This window comes from Passer domesticus, chromosome 3 (genome assembly GCF_036417665.1).
Source record: "Passer domesticus isolate bPasDom1 chromosome 3, bPasDom1.hap1, whole genome shotgun sequence".
In the NCBI taxonomy this organism is placed as follows: Eukaryota; Metazoa; Chordata; class Aves; order Passeriformes; family Passeridae; genus Passer; species Passer domesticus.
In genome coordinates this window covers 93,450,661-93,470,668 of record NC_087476.1, presented here as the reverse complement: position 1 = coordinate 93,470,668, position 20,008 = coordinate 93,450,661, and the positions used below count along the sequence as shown (strand labels likewise).

Here is a 20,008-nt window from a genome sequence, read left to right as displayed (position 1 = left end):
TCAGCATTAAAAAATGAAACAACTAAATTCCTCTGTTCCATACTGTCTAGCTGTTTTGCTTTCTTCTTATTTCCGGTTGTGCATTTCCTTGCCTTGACATCCCCAAGCAGTGGATTCACACTTAAATTAATGTCTTGTATTTTGAGCACACTTCTGATAATGTGTAGTGTTTCTTGTTTCCCCTCTGAACTGGAGGCCCTTCAAGTCTTCTCAGACAGTTGTGTCTTCTTTTTTCTGAAAATGCCTGTGGACATCTTCTCTGCAGATACTGCCTATCGGTGGTGTTAGTTAGAGTGCCTTCTCCTGTCAATAAGCTCTGGAGCAGTAAAGCAAGTAGGAGGTTATGTAGGTTATGTAAGTTACCCTCTTCAGTAGTTATAATTTTCTTTTGCTGTCAAAAAGATTTATGAAACCATGCTAATTGCAAAGAATTTTGAGGCTTTGTAAAGATACTCTGTTCCATTATTTAATATTGATTCAAATGTGACTGCTGAATTTTTAATACATTAAAAATGTATTAAAATGAAACCTGGTTAAAAGTACTTGTGCTACTTGGATGTAGTCTTCTCTTAAATTTCTAAGCAGTGGCCATCTATTCCATAGGAAACTTGACCCCAATTCTGCTTCTGCTTTTTGCACTCTGTAGCACAAGAAATGGAGATGTCACAGCATTTTTGGACAGAACTTTCTTTTTAAATACTGAGTTCCTAATGTTTTACATAGGAAAATTCAGTAGGGTGGGCTGTCTGATATGCTAGATCCTAGATTTTGTGCAGTCTCTGGCTTTGCATCTTCAGTTTGCTATATACTTTATGTGCAAAAAAATTGAAGTATTTTTGAGGACACTGTTAGAAAAAAATGCATGGGTGTCTTCTGCTTAAATAGCCAGTTATTACCAATATTGATGTCTTTGAGCTGTCCTCATTAGTGCTTCAATTTATATTAATTCAGTTTTAATGCTTCCATGTAATTTTTAAATCTGAAATCTTCTTTGTAGCTATAACAACTACTGCAGATTCCTTGCTTTTAGTTCTAGCAGTTCACTATATTGTATATATATTCACAGAATTTTTCTTAAGTTCCTTGGGAAAGTTTCCTGTCCCTCTTTGAATATTTGTTTCCACCTAACAGTCTGGTTTTGCTGTGTTTATTCTGTGGCCTGTGGCTGAGGCATGTTATGTTAGCTGAGTTCTGGAAGGAGCTGTGCTGATGTTTGCCATGTGCTTGTTTACTCGTGCGTGATTTTTTTTTTTTTGTCTTCTTATTTTTATGCACATTCAGTCTTGCCATCTCATTGTGTTATTTTTCCAAACCTGGATCTGTCTGCTTATTGAAAGTTTTGCATTGGAGTCATGCTAACATGGAACATTTATCTTGGTTGATCTTGTGGCAAGCAAACTCTGCAGTTGGCTTTGTTTTTCTAAATGATGGCTTTTCATTTATTTATTTTTAAAGGAAGTCTTTTTAATCTTCATACCATCTATGTCTAATTAAAGCTTCCCCACGGTAACATTCAAGTGGTTCTTGCTTCAGTGATGCTGAATGGTTTCATATAAACCATGAAGCCATCCTTTATCTGATGAAAAGATTGTAAAACAAATACAGAAGATTTTTACTTTCGTCTTTTTAGCTTGGATTGATTTGCTGTTGCAGCTTTAACTGCGCCGCCCTACTGGTTCTGGCTGGGGATGAGTTCCTGAGGTGTTTGGACATTGCTCTGTTTTGAACGTTGCTGCTCCATCTAATGAAGCAGAAATGTGGCAGTGTCACTACTGCCATGTGCTGGAAGCAGCACTGTGGAAAGAGAGCTAATGGAAGTTCAGACTCTTCTGCCACTGCATTTTACAAATCTTCCATGAATTACTATTATGAGGTGCTTTGTAGTATAAGCAAGCTAGTTATCTGTATCTGTTAGTACATGTCTACTAAGTGTTCTGATAGCTATTTAGAACATAAGCCATGCTAAAGCAAGTGTCTTCTCTTGTTCAACCAGAATATTGTTAAAATACTGTCAGTATTTAAACTGTTGTATCTTTTTCTTTTTAGTGTGATTAAGTGGCTAAGATCCCTTTTTCCCAGAAAGGCCTGATTTTAGCTGACAAAGTGTCAGTAAGCACACTTAGAGACAGTTCCTTAACTTGTGTAAACTACACTCTTATCACTATTTTTGATGAAAACAGTATGCCTTATTTGAGAGTTCATTGTGTGTGCATGGTTCTTCTGCCTCTCCAGCTTCACTGGAGCATCAAAAATACAACAAGTAAACTGATGCTTTGAGTGTAACTAGTTACTGCAGAATGTTAATTATGATGCCTCTTCATTTGTTTCTGCAGAATGACAGGAAGAGAGTTTTTCTCTCGCTTTCCGAGTCTTTATCCTTTCCTTCTCAAGCAGTTAGAGCTTGTAACCAGCACTCTGAACAGGTAAGATGATGTCTGAGAAAACTTTGAGATACAAAGTGAAGTGAAAAGGTTAAATAGAGTTGTGTCACATACACACCCTAGTGCCATTGTATACATCAGTGCTTCTTGAAATGATACAGTTCTAATGTTTTTGCTAAGGCTTTTTTCTTTTAAGTATGGCACATTGCATTAAGTCTCTGAAGATTGAACTACTGTTGGCTAATTAAGAGTTGCTGTGTTCTTAGGATCAGATGTTAAGGAACTTATGTTTTTCAGGGAAACAGAACCCGGGTGTTTGAGTGTTTCACATTTAAAAATGAGGCTTCCCAGCATGTTTAAGTGATACGGGGTCGTAGGCCTCAAGTAACACCACATGAACACTTTCCAGCCTGTGGCACACTGACTCTGGGGAAGGTCCTTGATCTTATTTTAAAGACTCCACAAATGGTGGCTGAGAGCTACAATTTGATCAATGCAGATGATACCATTTGGGATGACGCTGTTACCTCCAGGTTCACGAACTTTTAAAGTAAACCAGTGCTGGCTTTGTTTTTTTTTAAAATGCTATGATATAAACTGTGGAAGTTGAGCAGCTGATTTATGGGTGAGGTTCAGCTGACTGTGTAATGGGCCTAGGAAGCAGGAGCTTCACCAGTCATTCCATGTTTTGCAGCCTCTGCTCTAGGAAAAGAGGTTATGTATATTCTGCACAGCAGTCCACTCTACCTGATGTTACAAAAGGTGACACTGTCATCACTGGCAAATTTTGGGAAGTTTTTCAGTTGAAAAAGATTGAAAACTGCTGTCTGAAATATTAGTCTTGAATGCATTTTCAATGTGGATTAAGATTTGTATCTTATTATTAGTTGTTAAATAAATCAAAAAGTATTGATGTTAACTCGGTTTTCTGATTGTTTTTACTATATGAATAGTAGACCCTTGGTGTCAATGACATGAACTATTCTTTGGTAAAACATGTTATTTCTTCAACACACGTTTCCTTTCAAACTCATAAAAGTACCTTTTTTAAACCACCTTTTTGTACCTCAGATCTTATTCCTGTTCATAGAAAAACCTTATCTGCGGGTTTTTAATATTATTTAAAAAATGAAGGCAGCTCACCACATTTGGGAATAAAGGAGGCTTGGAATAATGTGGGAAAGTGAAGGCAATACAGCAATGAGTGTCTTCATTAGAGGGGTCCCCTGCAGAAGAACTGGATGCCATATTTGATCCCAGCAGGGTTTGCACTCCTATGCAATGATCAGCCTAGGATAACTCCTTGAACCAGAGATGCAGAATGCTATTTTGAGGGAAAGAGGCTTAAGTCTAGCATGAAGGAGAATGCTTTTTTTTTTCACCAGATGCTTCTTACACCTTTTTATTTAGTGAAACTGAAGAGTTGAAAATCCATCCAAGCCTGTTTCTTTTGCTCTTAATCCTGGGAAGACTGTATCCATCTCCAATGGATGGCTCTCACTCAGCGCTCAGCACAGCACCGTTTATCCCCTTTGTTATAAGGTAAGGTGATTTTGTAGTGGTTTCTAATGTGATGGGAGTTCTTTCTTGAATCTTCAGAATTTTTTAAATAAAATGCCTTTTTAAGCTTGTCTTCAGATTTAGTCCTTAAAGGAATTGTTAGTTGTACTTTTCTATATTATTATTGTCTTGGAGAATTAGAAAGAATATTGACATATGTAAATCATTGTATGACTTGTTTGAAAAATCTTCATCTGCAAATGCTGTGTGGCATCACTGCTGCCACTGAGAGGGTAGAGTAAAACTGATGAGCTTGGCAGATTTTAGCAATACAAGATTTTCTATGCAAGTTTCTGATGGGTTTTTTCAGTCGTGCAGAATAATTGTTTGCAACACATAAATGTAATGTTTAATATATAGATTTGCAGGTGTGTGTATCTCTTTCCATATCCATCCATGAATATATGTAGGTAGATAAAGATATGGATCTGTCCTTTATCTAATGTGTTTCTAAGATGACTTTTCAAATATTTATACAGTGTAACTTTCATTTATATGGTGGTTACAGGAAGATATTCAGCAGATGTTTTGCTACTCTGTATGCCTCATGTTTGGGATTAGGAGCCTCATGAGGGAGTCAAAGCTGTGGTGGGTAGGGAGAAATGAGCATCACCCATATTTGAGAGGAAGTCCTGCTATCTCTGTGAAAGCTTCAGTGCAGTAGAAACTTCCATGCTTAATCTTGCTCGTCTGGTAGTGAAACAAGACAAGGTTGTTATTCGAAGATCTTTCAATTTCTTTTAAACTACTGTTTGTTAGAAAATAGCATCTCTGTCTGTCTTGTTTTCACAGCAGATGTGATGTATCTCTTGCCTTTTATGATTTTTTAATGAATTTTCAAGAATAAATACTAGTTGCAATTGCTTCTGAAAGGAAAAAAACCTGTAGTAGGAGTTTTTAAATACACTGTATTTAACAATAAAATGTTTGGCTTTCTGCCATATCTGAATCCTAAAAGCTTTTTGGAGAAATGTTTGAAACTATTTGTTACATCAGTAATTGGCTCTGTTTTGATGCCTTTTTTTAATGCACTGGAGAATGCTTGTTTTGGTTTTTTTTAAATGCAGGTTTTCAGCATAATTTTGGTTATTGCCAACAGATTAAGTTTTTATAAGCTTTTGGTTACAGCTTTTTAGTTTTGTCTTTATTTCTGTTATGACCACTACTTTTTGCAAGGTACATACACCAGCAGAATGACAGTGACCTAGCTTATTATCTTAAGGTTATTTAAATTCATTCAGAAGATGTGGGGGGAGAACCCTAATAAAATCTTTAAACAAAGAACCTGAAATATTTAAGAGACCCGTACTGTTGGACGTACTTTCCTTTAAATGTATTCCTAAAGAGGAATGATTGCAGAAAATGCAATTTTCTGCATTTCCTTTCCATTGATTTTGGTAGTAAATGCTGGGGATGTAGCTGTAAAAGTAGCATAAAATTACTGTGACAAAAAGTTGTAGGTGGGTGTACAGATGTGCATTTTCTGTCTCATTACTTAGCAAAGTATTGAAATTTTTATGGTTTCCTGGGGACAATACCAAGGATTCTGCAGAGGTAAATGTATTTATGATACAGCTCAGTGTGTTGTTGCTGGCTGTATTTCTGTCTGCAATTCTTACACCCTTGTTCTTTGAATGCTATGGGTGTTTTCTGTTCATTCTGACTGCATTTGTTGGAATATGCAGGGATGCTTTATCTTGGTAAAACAAATACATTGCTATTTTCCCTTTTATTTCCCTATTTTTCATTATGCGGTAGCAAATGAACAAAAATAAAATTGTTTCCTATTAATTTGGTTGTTCTTCAGAAGGTGGTAATGAAGTAACCTATTAGAGAGGATCAGAGGGTCTGGTGCCAAAGACCCCATGTACCAAGTCATTGAATTGTGTATATAAACTCTTCCTTTGAATTGCTCAGTGCAATGTTGTGTTCTATAGCATCTGCGTATACATATAATTACATGGTAGTCCAATGCAATGATAACACGTGATTGCCATGCCATACCATGCCTTACCATGAGATTTCTGTTTAGGATGGTGTACCAGTGTCAGGGAGGGATGCAGTGATGTGGTGAGGACAGAGGAAAGGTGAATGTGACCCATACATGGCCTTAATTACCCCTTCCAGGGCTGAGCCTGCAGGGAAGTGACATTGACTTGTTGCACTGAGATGAACAGAATATTGTGTTTGCAAGCAAGTGAGCACTTCTGTGAGCAAAGCTGGGTTGAGCAGAAAGAATTCAAGTTGGGCTTTTGAAGAGTTTCTCTTAAGCTCGAGTGGAATTTTCCATCTAGTGGGAGTAGAGCTGTGGTTGCTCTGACCGTGCCGAGATGAATTGCACAATATGAGCAGGATTAAATGCTGCAAGGACAAATCTCAATCTCTGTGCACATAGTTGTTACTCCCTGTTGAACTAGGGCATTTGATTACCTATCTGAAGTTCTATTAAGCTATTTTTCCCCCTGCAGATGTTTTATTTGGAAGGGAACTCTTTGATTCACAACTTATTACCTCACTTTTTATTTTTTTTTAAAGAGCTAGATAGGTCTGTTTTAATGGTTACTTTCTAAGATGAAAGAATGTACAGCATGTTTTTGATTAACAAGGGAGGTAATCGGGAGGTAATGTTTTAAGTATGAAACAAAAACATAACCTCCCTTTTGCCTCCCTCTCCCTTTTTCAAAGACCTGTAATCTCTTCAGAATGATCTAGAATTGAGTTACCTTATGTCCTCTTGTACCATGGCACTGACAGAGTGTTTGTTTATTGTTAAATGTTCTGGGCTGAATGCTCTGAAGGAGTAAAATGGGTATTGCTTTATTAACTTGAATACTTTTTCACTGCTTGAAGTCTAACTCTATTTAAGAGTGTGACTTCTTATCTTTTAGAAAGTTTTTTGTTTTTTTTTAAATTAGCTTTAAAATGTCAAACAGTATAAGGTTTTAAAACCTTGTTGCATGTATGTGCCTTGGCTTCCCCTTGACAAAACTTAATTCTTCATGAAATTTCCTCTTTAAAACTTCAGCAAATAAGCAAATTTCAAAGCAGTGCTGCTTCTAGGTGTGTTATGTTGCAAGAAATGTGAATCTCTTCCCATGAAATTAACGGAGTTAGGAAATAGACACTGTTTTCTTGGGCAGAATTTTGTAATCTATAATGTGTCTTCATGCAAAATGGAGGAGCTAAATTCCCAAGGGCCCTGATGCTGTTTCCAGTCAGGGACCTGGGTGCGTGGCAGAGGGAAGCACTTTACAGCTGTCCTCTTTCCCTTTCTACCCTTCTCCATCCACCATTCTGGACTGACAGGGTTTTGGTTTTGCATTTGAGAGCTTGTTGTTGCTGTACATGGATAATCACTGTGACTGTTAGTTAATGATGGACACTAAGATGCAAGGAAAACAAAACTCTGTGTGGTGTGGAAGAATTTTCTGCAGGAGGGAGCACTGTCATTTTTTAATTTAAAAAAATTTAAAAACCCTGTAGCTATTCCTAACAGACTGTTTAGGGAAGGAGAGAGAAAATTCTTATAATCTCTGAGTTTTGGAAGTAGATTGTTCTGGGTTTATTTTAGCTTCCTAGCAAGCAGAGCAGCTGACCATGAATTCTGAGGCTCTCTGTGAGTTTGTTGTGTCTTACTATTTCATAAATGTGAGAGAGCTCACTTCTTAAGGCAAAGGACTCAGATGTAGTAGTATTAATATTGCAGAAGAAGTTTTTACCAATCAGAAATGGTACTTGCAACCTACTTGCATATAGGTTGCTCATTTGAGAAAGTTCCTCCTTGTTGACTTGTGCTTATAAGTTTGGTTGCTCTGTATTGTGTTTGATTATGTTAAATTATACCCAGTCTGTCAGGCTACGGTTCCTGTGACAAAGTCTGTATGGGCTTCATAGGAAAAGAAGCGCAAGAAACAGGCAATTGGTGAAGTTCTAGTAACAAGATATCCTCAATTTGTTTGAGAAGAGCTTGGAAATAATTCATATATATATATATTTCAGAAGCTGAAATTGCTGTTTATGTAAGTTTAAATACAGATTCACTGGTGTTTGTTTTGTTTCACACATGTACACTTACGTGATGTGTGTGGGTTTAGTGTATCATCCCATATCTGACTTGAAAGCAGCCATCTGATTTTCTGTAGGCTGAGCACTGGTATCTTTTGGTAAGTGGCCAAACAAGGTAGATGACTGTGCTAACTAAATGTGCTTCCTCTGCCTTTCTCCTCTTTTCCCTGTATTTTAGTGTGGCATGGCAGCACTAGAAGAATTAATATCAAAACTTCCCTACCTTCAACTGTCATTTATCTAAGACTGGGAATCTTACCAGGGGTCTGATAAGAAAAGAGCTTTTGTGGGAATGTCTTTTTGTATTAGATTAAAATATATAATAAGCTGTTTGTTGCAGCCTTGTTGTATTAAAATAGCTCCTTTTGATTACAGTTGTTTATAAAAGTATCTCCCTGGCTTCCCATTTCAGTTGCACATCTTCTCAGTCTTTGGTCTCTGGTTTTTTAATTTGTTTTGGGGTTTTTTTAGTTCCTAATGTTTGTTTAGTATAACTGCTCAGCATTGTAACTGTCTCCAAATACTGCGTTACATGGAATCCCCGTGAGACTGGCAGCAGGCTCTGACTCATTGGAATGCCCTGTCCTTCTTGAGGAAGCTCATGGGGCTGGCCAATCATTGCAAGATGAAGGCAGATATCCTTTTTATTATGGGCAAGGCTGGTATAGATATTTGAAAAAAAAGAAGCAATGTATACCCCTAAAGCATACATTTTCTTTTATATTTTTATTATATTAAATCTCTTGCTTGACATCTAAAGTGGAAATTTTGCATAGCTGGGGGAGGAGGAGGGAAGGACAGGAATTCATTTCCCCACTGAGCTTATCACTAATGAATTGGGACTGTCTTGGAAGTCTCCCATTTCTACTTAGTTTGTTGTCTGTGCAATCCTGATTGCATAGTGATTAATACTGATCTGTAAAAATATTTATGAGTCACTGTAAATATTTATTAATAAGATGAGTTTCAATCTTTTTTGTCCTTTTAGCAATTTTAAATAATGAATTATAAACAGGCTGTAATTTTTCCCAATTTGGTTAAGTTCAAATTGTAATGCTAGAGAAGAATGTAAAGGACTTGATTGGCAGTGGGCTGCTCAAGACCTTCTGATCCACTAAAACTCTTTATTCATCTTGTACGTTCTTTACTGTATTCCTGTCTTTCCTTTGAAACTGTAGACAGATGTGTCATATCCAAGTGGTGCTGATGGGAAAGAACAGCCCTAGGGTATTTGTTATTAATTTCTTACTCCAGTTTTCACTGTGCTCATCAGTCATTGGCAGATTGTCTGAAGCAGTTTAGGAAATATGCACAAACTGCAGGGAACTGTCAGATTCATGGGAAATAAAGGGGGACACCTAACAGAGAAGCATTCATGAGTACTGAGAGTAACTTTTTCCAGTGTTGCAGACTCCTGAAGAGGACCAGTGGCTGGGATCCTGGGTTAAAATTTGATGTATGTTGAATTTGATGTATACTTACTTGAAACAAGATCCAGTAAAAAATATGAACTGTCAACATATGATTGGTAAAGTAATTTTATTATTCATTTCTATACTTAAAATTAACCAGCAGGTACTCTGCTGGTCAAGATAAGTATCCAAAAAATAACATTTAGCTTATTCTGGAAAAGTATTTACAGGAAGAAATATGAAAAGGGAGAGAAATAACCGATTAACTCTCCAGACAATGATATGGGAAACCAAGTATAATGATATTTTAAAAAGCCAATATTTTAAAAGAGCAGTTTGAGTCAATACTGGGAAGGCTTTTTAGTAATGGGCTGGATACCTTTGGTGGGATGGCTGAAAGGAAAGTGTCTTTGAGAACCCAGATCCTTTGGATGTTTTCCTGGGTCTGATGGTACATTTTTTAAATTGCGCATGTTGCAGTTTTGCTTACAGTTATCTGAAGCTTTGAAAATCATCACAGGGTGCTGAGACTTGATTTTTCCATTCAACTTCCCTTTCACAGAGTTCAAAATAATGACAGTTGCTAGGACAGAAAGTAGTCTTTGTTTTGTTTTTTCCCCAGCTGTTTAGATAGTAAGTGGTATGTTTTTATTTCCATTTTTCTGCAGTTTTGAAAAATCATGGTAACTACTCACAAATTAACAAAGTAGAAATATGATTGTGAATGAAATAGTATTTTTCATGATCTTGTGTTAAGAACAGTTGTTTTTTCTCTAGAATGCTGTGAACCAAAATGGAGGCTCTACCCTCATGTAACTTCAATGGTAGTTAAATAAACCTAGAAGCTTCCTACCTCGACAAACTCTTTGGGATTTCTTGATGGTGTTTCAAGAACAGATGCCGTTTAAATTGTGTCAACATGTTCTATAGGAAATCTCCATTTGACAAGAACATATTTCTGTTTCTCTGAAGTTTATACACAGCATTAGTAATAGTTTTCATAGACTCAGATGTGAGAGATCCTAGGTGTTTTGGCTTGCTGAACCACAACAATTCAAGTTTCTGATGTTGATTCAGCTTGGTATCAGTTGGCCAGTTGTTTACATTAACCTGGACCTTGGTGACAAGAAGAGAGAAATGTCTATAATTTTTCCTTAGAAAGCCCTTGGAGACATATGGAGAAACAGCTTCTGGCAGAGCTTGTGGACAGCTTTCACAAATAAAAGCCTGTGTACTTTGCCTGCATACCTTCTGCAGTATTTATGGCTACTCTGCTTCATTAAATGCTTGTGTGGAAAATACTGCCCTTACAAAAACACAGGATTTTATCTTAATTGCCCAAGTTGGAAGAATAAAATACTTAACACAATGTATAAAGAGACTAGAAGTTTGGGCAACCATTAACTTCACTTGAAAGGAAATAGATAAGAATTTAGAGGATTAGTACTGCATAAATAACATGAAATTAAATTTGGCTTGTTTCTGTCCATGGTTTTTGTTCAAACACTTTCTGAGCTACATTTATGTGTTGATTGTAGATCTAAAACCTCCAGCAAACTGTTGGTAGTTTAGTAATATTTTCCTACTCTTCAGGTAAATAATGAGAAGCTATATAAAGTTGCAGGTTTTTCTGGTTTTTTGTTGGGTTTTTTTAAATCTTATTTTTCGTTCTTTAAGATTATCTTCAGGCCAATTACAGTACAGGTTTCCACAGAGAAATAAGTTTTTTAAATTAAATGCATCGGATACTTTAAGTGCTAAGAAACATGAAAAAACAAAGTGGAAAATTATTGTGTTTCCTTAAAATAAAAATGCATACAAGGAAATCAATAAATTAAGAAAAGAAGCTGTAGGTACATGTGTAGGAACTTATTGGTATTGCAGGAAACCTTACTCTCCCAGTAACAAATAGGTACTGTCCTGCTGATTGATCTACAGTAAGAAGTCCAAGTTGCTTAATTGTGTGGAAGCATGAGTGTTGTTTTTAATTCTATTTTTGGACCTCACTTAGCTTGGGGACCTGTTACACTGCATTTGAAGTTGCTAAAGGTATTCCTTTTGGAGATAAATTGAAGGGGGAAAACTGAGCTAGTATATAATCATGAGGAATACATACAATGCTCTTGAATCTTAATAACCAACTTGTAATAGGAGCTGAATATGTTGCTAAATACTTTTCTCTCTGGGTTTTGACCACCATCCATGTTTTCCCCTGCTCTAATTTCTTGTGTTTTTCAATTCTTGCTTTGGAACTGATGACATAGCTTGGACTGTATAGCTGCATCATGGGGGAAAGGCAGATTCTCCTCATACTATCTACCCTGTTTATACAGAACCAGACAGAAGATTTACCTCAATTTTTTTTTTCTTAGAGTGCATTTGTTAGGACCTTGCAGCACAACTAGCTTGAGGATTTAAAGAGTACCATGTATATGATTTTTGTTATTTATATTTTTCAATCACTTTTATCTTTTAAAAGCCATGGTGGCTGTTAAAATGCTTTAACCTGCAGGCAGAGGTGGTTGGTTTGAATTCCAAAGCCTTTCCTGCCTCATGCTGCATGCTTCTCCCATATTCTTTGTGATGGTGGTAGGATACTTGGTTTGACTTAGAAGCTGCAGAACATTCACTGTTTCATTAATTAGCAATGACTTTGTTATTAATGCACAGATTGTGTGACAACAGCCAGTAAAACCTGGAATTAGACAGTTGTCTCCTTGTTAGTCCTTCTCACAACTGTAGGAATTATTTAATATGATGAACATATTTTCAGCAACAGGTATAATTTTTCAAATTAATTCTACTCATTTGTTTCTGTGACCTTTATCTAAAAGGTAATCCTTATTTGTGTTGTTAATTTGGGTAATATGAAGTCTGTTGAGGGGGACAAATAAGAAAGGGTGGAAAATAAGGACATAGGAAACACCTGCAGGTTTGTTTTTTCTTTTTTTTTTTTTTTCCTGAAAGAAGCTTAAGATATTATTATTTACAGCTAGTTTTCTGTTGTTTGTAGCCAGAGTAATAAATTAGATACTTTGATGTGTGCAGAGGAGTGTGGAATCTTTGTGCCTTATGAGAGCTGGTCATAAATCACATCAGTTGGGAGGGTGGTTCAGGATCTGAGTGTTGAAGCTGGAACGGAGCAGTGGAAATGCATTGAATTGAATCTACGGTTACATGGAGCGAAACCTTCTCAGATTTATTGACTTTTTGTTCTTGATCACAGACTGTTTCAAGTAAACATGTTTACATCCAGTTCCTCATGCACCTAGATAAACAGTACTGGGTTCAAGGTGAAATACTACAGTTGTTAATAGCCCTCAGGATTGAATAGAAGTATATCACATGAGGATTTTGCAAGTTTTGTTCTCATTGCTGCCTTGAAGTGTAATAAAATTAGACTGGCATAATGTATGTTTTTACATTTGACAACGTTTTAGATAATTCCTAGATTTTAAAGTCTACTTTTATCAGATGCATGTAAAGGTAGTGTCACATACTTGTAACACTTGGCCTCCACCACCCCCAAGCACCTTTCAAATCAAAGGAGATGCAGCAGTTTTAAATGCAGCTTTGCACACACATCCATGCTGTCCAAATGGATGCAAGGCTTTATTGCTGATACTTCCTGCAGAGAGGATGAGCCTGCTGCAGATTTGTGTTGTGCTGTTGCCAGTTGAAGCTGAGTCTGGATGGTGAAGTACAATGATTGGAGGTCCTTTTCTGCCAGTACCCCCACAAGGCAACTACTGTCTCATAAATGAGACTCATCTCAGGGATAGCAGTGTGCTAAACTGCTGCAGAAGGAGTAACCTGGATGGTTTCATAGCCTTAAAATGCTTCTTTCTTAAGCTGCTGGGTTTTGCTGCTGATAAAAACTTAAGTTACTGTGATTGCCAGAATTGTGCAACAATATTTCTTGATGCAGTTTGTGAGATTGCTTCCCGTAATGGTTTCTAAATTCAAGATAAAATAATTTTTTAACAATACAGGTAGGAGACTCAGTGTTAAAGTGTATGGTTTTGAGCTTGGTATAACAATGAGCAAAAATTGCTAGATTTGTTTAGAATGTTATTTTTCTGTTGCTCAGTTGTTTTATTTGCATTCACTCTTCCCTTTTTGATAATTGATCCTGTTTACTTTTATTTACAGGTGAGAGGTTGAATGTGAGTGGGATCCAGTAAAAATCAAAACTCTCTGTTCTAGGGTGCTGCTAGAGGATGGAAAAACTAGTGTAGGTTTTGACATTCTTCTGGCAAACTTCTTGCATGATTCAGGAAGGAAGCCAAGTGCCTTCAAAACATGAGAGGTGCACACCTAAGTGCCTTCAGGGTATGCAGAAGTTCAGGGATAGGTCACTAGTGGTGACTTGGCATGACATCTGACACATGCATGTGAAAAAAGGAGTATTTTGGAAATATTATCAGTGCTGTTTCTTGCTGGGGGTGGGGATTGGAAACAATTGATTTTCTTTGAGTGATAGATTTATAAACAAATGAATATTTTAAATAAATGAGAAGAAGCAGTAGGAATCTTAACCCCTCTCAGATTTGTTGATGTGAAATACCTTCCATGTATTCTCATGCATGTTCTTATAAAGCAGATGCTTTATTGTTGCTAAACTTTTGTGATGCTTTTGTTTCTTAGTATGGACTTCATAGGCCTGCTGTTCTCAGGGTTCCCACTAAGGTGTGAGTCCCTGCACCCTGTGTGGCACCCTGGAATGTGAGAAGTGTGCATGAATGTACAGCAGCTGTGTAGGACAGTGGCAGGCTGGTGGCTGGCTTGCCCTTTGGGCAGGTAGGAGCTGTGGGATTGCATTTCTTTCAGGCACAGAAGGTTGCAGAGCTGGGTCCATGGAATCCTGGGGGAGTTCTCTGTGACTGGTTACCTGTGTGGTTACTCTGCAGGAGGACTTCAGGCAGCTGAGAAAATTTTGCCTGTAACATGAAACTATTTTCTTCTTTCTAAATATAGAGCAGTCAGTTCTATTTTCATTATAAATTTGATAAAATAATAGAGTGGAACAAAATTTGGCATATAGGCGTATAAAATACTGTATCTGCATATATGTAGGTGTATGTGTTATAAGTCTTTGATGTTTTTACAAGACAAAAAAGTTAAAGACAGGTTATTTAAAAATGTGTAGTAATTCATTGCATTGTGTTTGAGAAAAAACCCCTCTTGAAGCATGTAGTGTTAGAAAGTAGCCTTGCACAAGTTAGAGGAAGTCCTGGAATTTTACCCATTTTCCACTCCTCCTGTGAAAACATGTCAAATTCCTTGGGATCTGTAAAAGGTCATAAACAAAATTAAGAAAACGTGGTTCAGCAGAGCTGAATGAATGGTTGCAGACAATCACTTCTTCGGTTTCAGTTTACTGTGAAGTAGAATTAAAATATTTTTGTTATTTAAAGAAAAGGAAGCTCTTTTAGGAATAGCCAAACCAAATTTCTTCTTGCACCTTGTCAGTATAGGATTGAAGCTTGTCCCTGTGGCAGAGCTGCTGAATGGGACTGTTCTCCTTTAGCATCCTGTTGTGAAGGATGGCCAGTCTGTGAAAAGGAAATGTAAAGATGGTCTTTGTAAAATTCACAATAGAACATACAACCTTATTTGCAAGGCTGAAAACTGCCTCAAAAACCTGTTATTCTGGGGGTAGTTTCTCTCTCTAGATCCTCTGAAGGAGATTTGTAGATCTTTCAGGCATGCCATGGCATAATGTTTCTATGTCAGTTAAGACTGTTTAGTTTCTTAGTCTTCAAAATCCTCTTAATTTGGTTGCTGGTTCAAGATGGAATCTGTTCTCTGTATATATTCTTGTATTTGAACTAAAGTAAACTACTACTTTGACTATTGATTTAAATCTGATACAGATATTTGAAAATTTAGGATATAATTTCATTTCATTTAATTTTTAAATATGTAGATATGACACTGCAGGGGTTTTTGGTTTTCTTTTCAGCAGAGGTCAAAATAATTTTGGCAGGGGATAAGCTAATATACATGGGATTGTATAAGCTGAAAAGACATAGGAAGCATTTAAGGAAAGGGATGAGAGTATTGGAGTAGGGAAGGCCATCTCTCGAGTCATCACAATCATCTGGGAAGTAGCAGAGCATAACTTCAGCCATACTTCATTTTCCATCACCTAAGACATTTGGCCTTTCATGTCTAAACCATATAGGTAGTTTTCTCTGTGTGGCTCAATTGTACCTGCATTACCAAAATTGGCACATGCAAGAATTGCTGGCTTTGAAAGACTTAGCCTACTTAGCTGATGAAGGACTCCTACTCATGTCAATTCAGTATACATGCTACTGAAGTAGTGTATGACTGGTTAATCTGTTATTGTTACTCATTCTCTGTGTATTTTCATAAACCTACAGCCAGTCATCAAAACCATAATAGCACTAAAAGATAAAAGATTCTTTTGAGCATTTGCTTCGTATACAGTCTTGCATCTTAGCAGTTAATTTTAAATAAAAAGTATTTTTCTTTTAAATACTAATTATAAAAAAAGGGAAATTATTTTCCAATGTGTTTTTCTTATTTCATGCCTTTAAATGCATTCTAAAAACCAGTGGGACATTTGGCCTAAAATTCAGTAGACGCTATGTTGTGTTCTCATGGAAATATCTGATAAACAACATGGAGCTAACAGTTTAAGTCAAACTCATAATACATTTGAATGTGATTATTAAGTAACATAAACATTCAGAAAGCTGCTACAGGACTATATACTTACCTGTTTAAAGCATAATTGCATTTTTTCCTTTTTCTTTTCCTTTATGTAAACACCAGAACTTGTGAATGACAGCAAATCCTCTGGCATAGCTCTGGTATGACTTACCTTTCACTACTGAAAAGGCTGTATATTGGATTTGTGAGAAATATATTTTAGTTTCATTGCACTATCCTTTGTCTTGTTGTAGGCAGCCCAGGGGCTTGCTGGATGACACATGACAGGTGGCTGTGCTTTTTGCAGGTGTGGGGACTCCCCCGTGTACCGCTGCCGGGAGATGTCGGGCCGGGCCCTGGTTCCCTTCGTTATGGCCAACGAGGTTCCGCACACGCTGCTGGCCCTGCTGCGGGGGCTCCCGGACTCTGCCGCCCGTGGCATGCGGCAGAACAGTGTTCATGGAACCCTTCTGCAAGTGAGCTTGGGGGGCATCAATTTGTTTTTGTTGTGTGGGGGGGTTTAAATTTTGTTTTTACTGCAGGGGTGTTTAAGAGAGTTTTTGGTCATACTCGACAGCCAGATAACATACCATGAGTTGTGCTTAACATTCACACGTTGTCAAAACATACATGAAGACTGCTTTTGAGTTTATTCTGTCAGATGATAAATGTGGAATGCACAATTCAGCTGTCATTTGAAGGCAGTAAGCTGTAAGTAGTAACATTTGCATTTCATATAATGTTTCATCTCCAGAGATTAAAGTGCTTTAAGAGCAAATATTCCTATCTGAACATATTTACAGAGAGATTTGTGTGACTTGCCCAAAATGACTGAGCAAATCTGAGGCAAAGCTGAACTCCATGCACCAATAGCATCGTATGTATATTCAGACTTGCTACTGACCCACATAATTATTTATTATTTAATTTGCTTTTCCTGCTATACCAACAGCTTCCTGTCAGTGTGCCGTACAAGTTGTGATAAGCTTTATACTGTTGTCTTCTGGAAACTTTCTAGAGAACAGCTCACTTATCAGAAATTTCTTCATTCTCCATCTATCATTCCCCTGGTTTATGGCAGTCAGTTCACTGTGTTTCATTTTTAAGCTATCATGGTAATAAGTTACTGATTTTTACTGCCCGTTTTTCACAAGCAACCCTCCAACAAAGCCATATTGTACACGATCAGCTCTGTTGGTCTGAGTTGGCAAACTTTCTAGGGACATGTTCCCACTGTAAGCTGTGCGCTGGGGTGTGTATGGTTGTTTTGATTTGGTTTTTAGTTGTATCTTTTCAGGCACATTATTTCCCTTTAAAATCAAGACTTTCAGGAAATCTAGGAAATGAGTGAAGTCCCTCTAGGGCTGTTAATGTCAACTTTACCTGTAAAGGGTTTCAGGCAGTTAAATCTGGATTTGAATGATGGTTGGTCACAGTAGAGGGTTGTGCAGGGTATAGGATGGGCTCCTGCTCTGGAAGGCAGTGGATGCACCTGATACATGCTTGGGATACATGCTGTGTCTGTGTGGGAAGGGGGAGATTGCCACCCTCACAGTTAGCTGGCAGCCCTGCTGTGTCACAGCTCCTGAAATGTAAGGAAGAGAGGGATGTTCTAACAGTGAGAATGAAATGCTTGCTCAGTCCAAAATGATTACAACTCTGCTCATGAGGGTGTGGACTGGCAGTAGTGTATAGCGTTAATTGCCTTCTTTTCAGTTACCTGGAAAAAAATATAATAAAAAATAATAATAATGGAGGGTGGATATGAAAGAGCCCAAAGAATGATCTAGTTTTTTAATACTGTATTGCTGACATGATCTTATGCATAGGTATAGGGAGCTTTCCACACCTGTGAGGTGGGAGATAAATCAGGTTAAAGCTCTGGGACTTTCATCGGTTTTGAGCAGCTACTAGGAGCTGCTACTTCAATTTGAACTGTGCAAGGAGAGACCATGGTGTCAGAGAATGATATTCTTCCAAAAAATGTCAGTTGTACCATAACAGTTCAGTGATTTGGTTTCTCACATTTGTCTTGGGATTTGCTGTTATCACTTATGAATCAACGGTACTCAAAATCTTTATTTAATGCTTAATTTAATTTAGTGTATGGCTGACATGTATGGCAACTCTCTATTGCTAATTTAAAATAAGAAAACATTCAAAATAAATATTTTAGGGTGGTAAAGATGTGCAAAAAATGGAGGCAAGTCAGTGGTGTTTGTTGTAGCTCCAAATTACCAATGCAAGGTAGTTCAGCCTGTAGTTAGCTTGCACCTCTGGCGGGCAGTACAAAGAGGAAAGTATTGTGACTTTTTAGGGGTTGCTGGATGCTTGGTTTCAGTTTTTTTTTTATCGGTGTTAATTGGGACTTGCAAATCTGGTGGTAAGGCTTATTGAAATGTAGAAATATGTTATGGGGACTATTGGTTAAAGCACTATTTCTCAGTAGGCTTTCTTGAAGAGATGATCTGGCTGTGTTCAAATTGTTTGCACTGCTTTTCCATGACACAGTGGAGGATTTATCACCCTCCTTGATATAAAACCAAGACTAAAATCTCTACTGAAAAGAGCAAGTCCGTACAAAACTCAATAAAATATACATTTTTCCAGCAATACAAAGCCAATACCTTATGAAAATGGAATTGATTATTTGATTTGTTCAGTCACATGAGAAGCTACTAGGTTCATTGCTTGAGTTTTTTATTCCAGTGTTCATATACTGTCAAGTTCTGAAAAGGAAGGCTGGAATGATTCAGAATGAGTTGGCAGTGCCAGATGTTGTAAATTGTGAAGGTATATTTCAGTTATGTTTCAGTTATGTAATTTATAGAAAGATCATTCAAAAACAGTTCAGCATGTAGTGCTTGTCCAGACATGGCTTGGTTTTCAAAATGCCGAGATTGCCAAGAAGTGCTTTTTGACAGTGGATGTAGATGTGTTGTGTTTAACTTAAAACCTCTGCATTATGTGAAAACATGTCTTTTTCTCCATAGTGTTGTAACTGTGGCTCGATTTGCATAGGAATATGAATGTCCATGAGGATAAAATGTTACGCTTCACAGGTTTTACAGAATAATTATTTTCAAGAATTATGTGAGAGGGGTGCTGCTGTTCTGTAACACTTGAGGAGGTGATTATATTCTTCAAGAAGCAGTTCTGCATCATTAGCAAATGCACTGACTTGAATAAGGCAACCAAAAAATCTTTTCGATGTTTAATGTTTCCTTTATGAGTACAGTTTCTGCTTTGCTCCATAAACCAAATTGGCATGGGTTGGGGGAAGGAAATAATGTTTCTAATTCACAAGAAAATGCAGAGATTTTGTACTAACTTTCTTGAATAATGAAAGATTTCTGGCTTGTTTTCTTTTTAAGATACAGGCTATTTAGCTGATCAGCTGAAAGGAGGAGCTCATCCAGAGCTTTATGTAGGGACTTCTGGAAGAGTATCAAAATTTGACTAGGGAAGCCTTTATGTTTGTGAATCTTTGACTTGTAGCAGTTGCCAAGGAACTTACAAATATTTGGGACGTTTGTGAGGTTTCCTTATCAGAGGATCAGATGTTCTTTTGACCTTCTGCCTCTTTTGGATTGGCATTTCTGCAGTATATATTCCATCTTTCCAGAAAAATTGAGAAATTCAGAATGAGCTAGGCAAGGCTGCCTTTTACTTTCACATCCTCAATCAGACATTCCTTGGGTGTGATTGAGTTCCAAAAGAGCTCCTCTCCTTGTTTCCTCTGTTGCTTTTATCAGGGCGTTGTCATCAGTGCTCTCTGGAGGCCTCTGGGTTGCTTAGGAGCTGTGTTGGTCACCCAGCAGCTGCCAGCGTGGATGAAGCTCCCCATGAGAAGCAGGGCCTGGTGACACAAGGCTCTTTCCAGCTGTCTGTAGAAGCCCTTGTCCACTT

General features: G+C 37.4%; 1 protein-coding gene across 5 annotated transcripts in view; it reads left to right on the top strand.

The window, feature by feature from the left end:
* Positions 1–20,008, top strand: part of THADA (THADA armadillo repeat containing) — a 216,324-nt gene that overhangs the window by 112,157 nt on the left and 84,159 nt on the right. For 4 of the 5 annotated variants that reach the window (XM_064414399.1, XM_064414401.1, XM_064414398.1 and 1 more), the window contains 3 exons: positions 2,334–2,423; positions 3,792–3,923; positions 16,407–16,575. In XM_064414399.1, coding sequence (XP_064270469.1) covers positions 2,334–2,423; positions 3,792–3,923; positions 16,407–16,575 — 391 coding nt within the window. The remainder of the gene's footprint in view (positions 1–2,333; positions 2,424–3,791; positions 3,924–16,406; positions 16,576–20,008) is intronic. The other variant, XR_010359212.1, reaches the window with a different exon arrangement.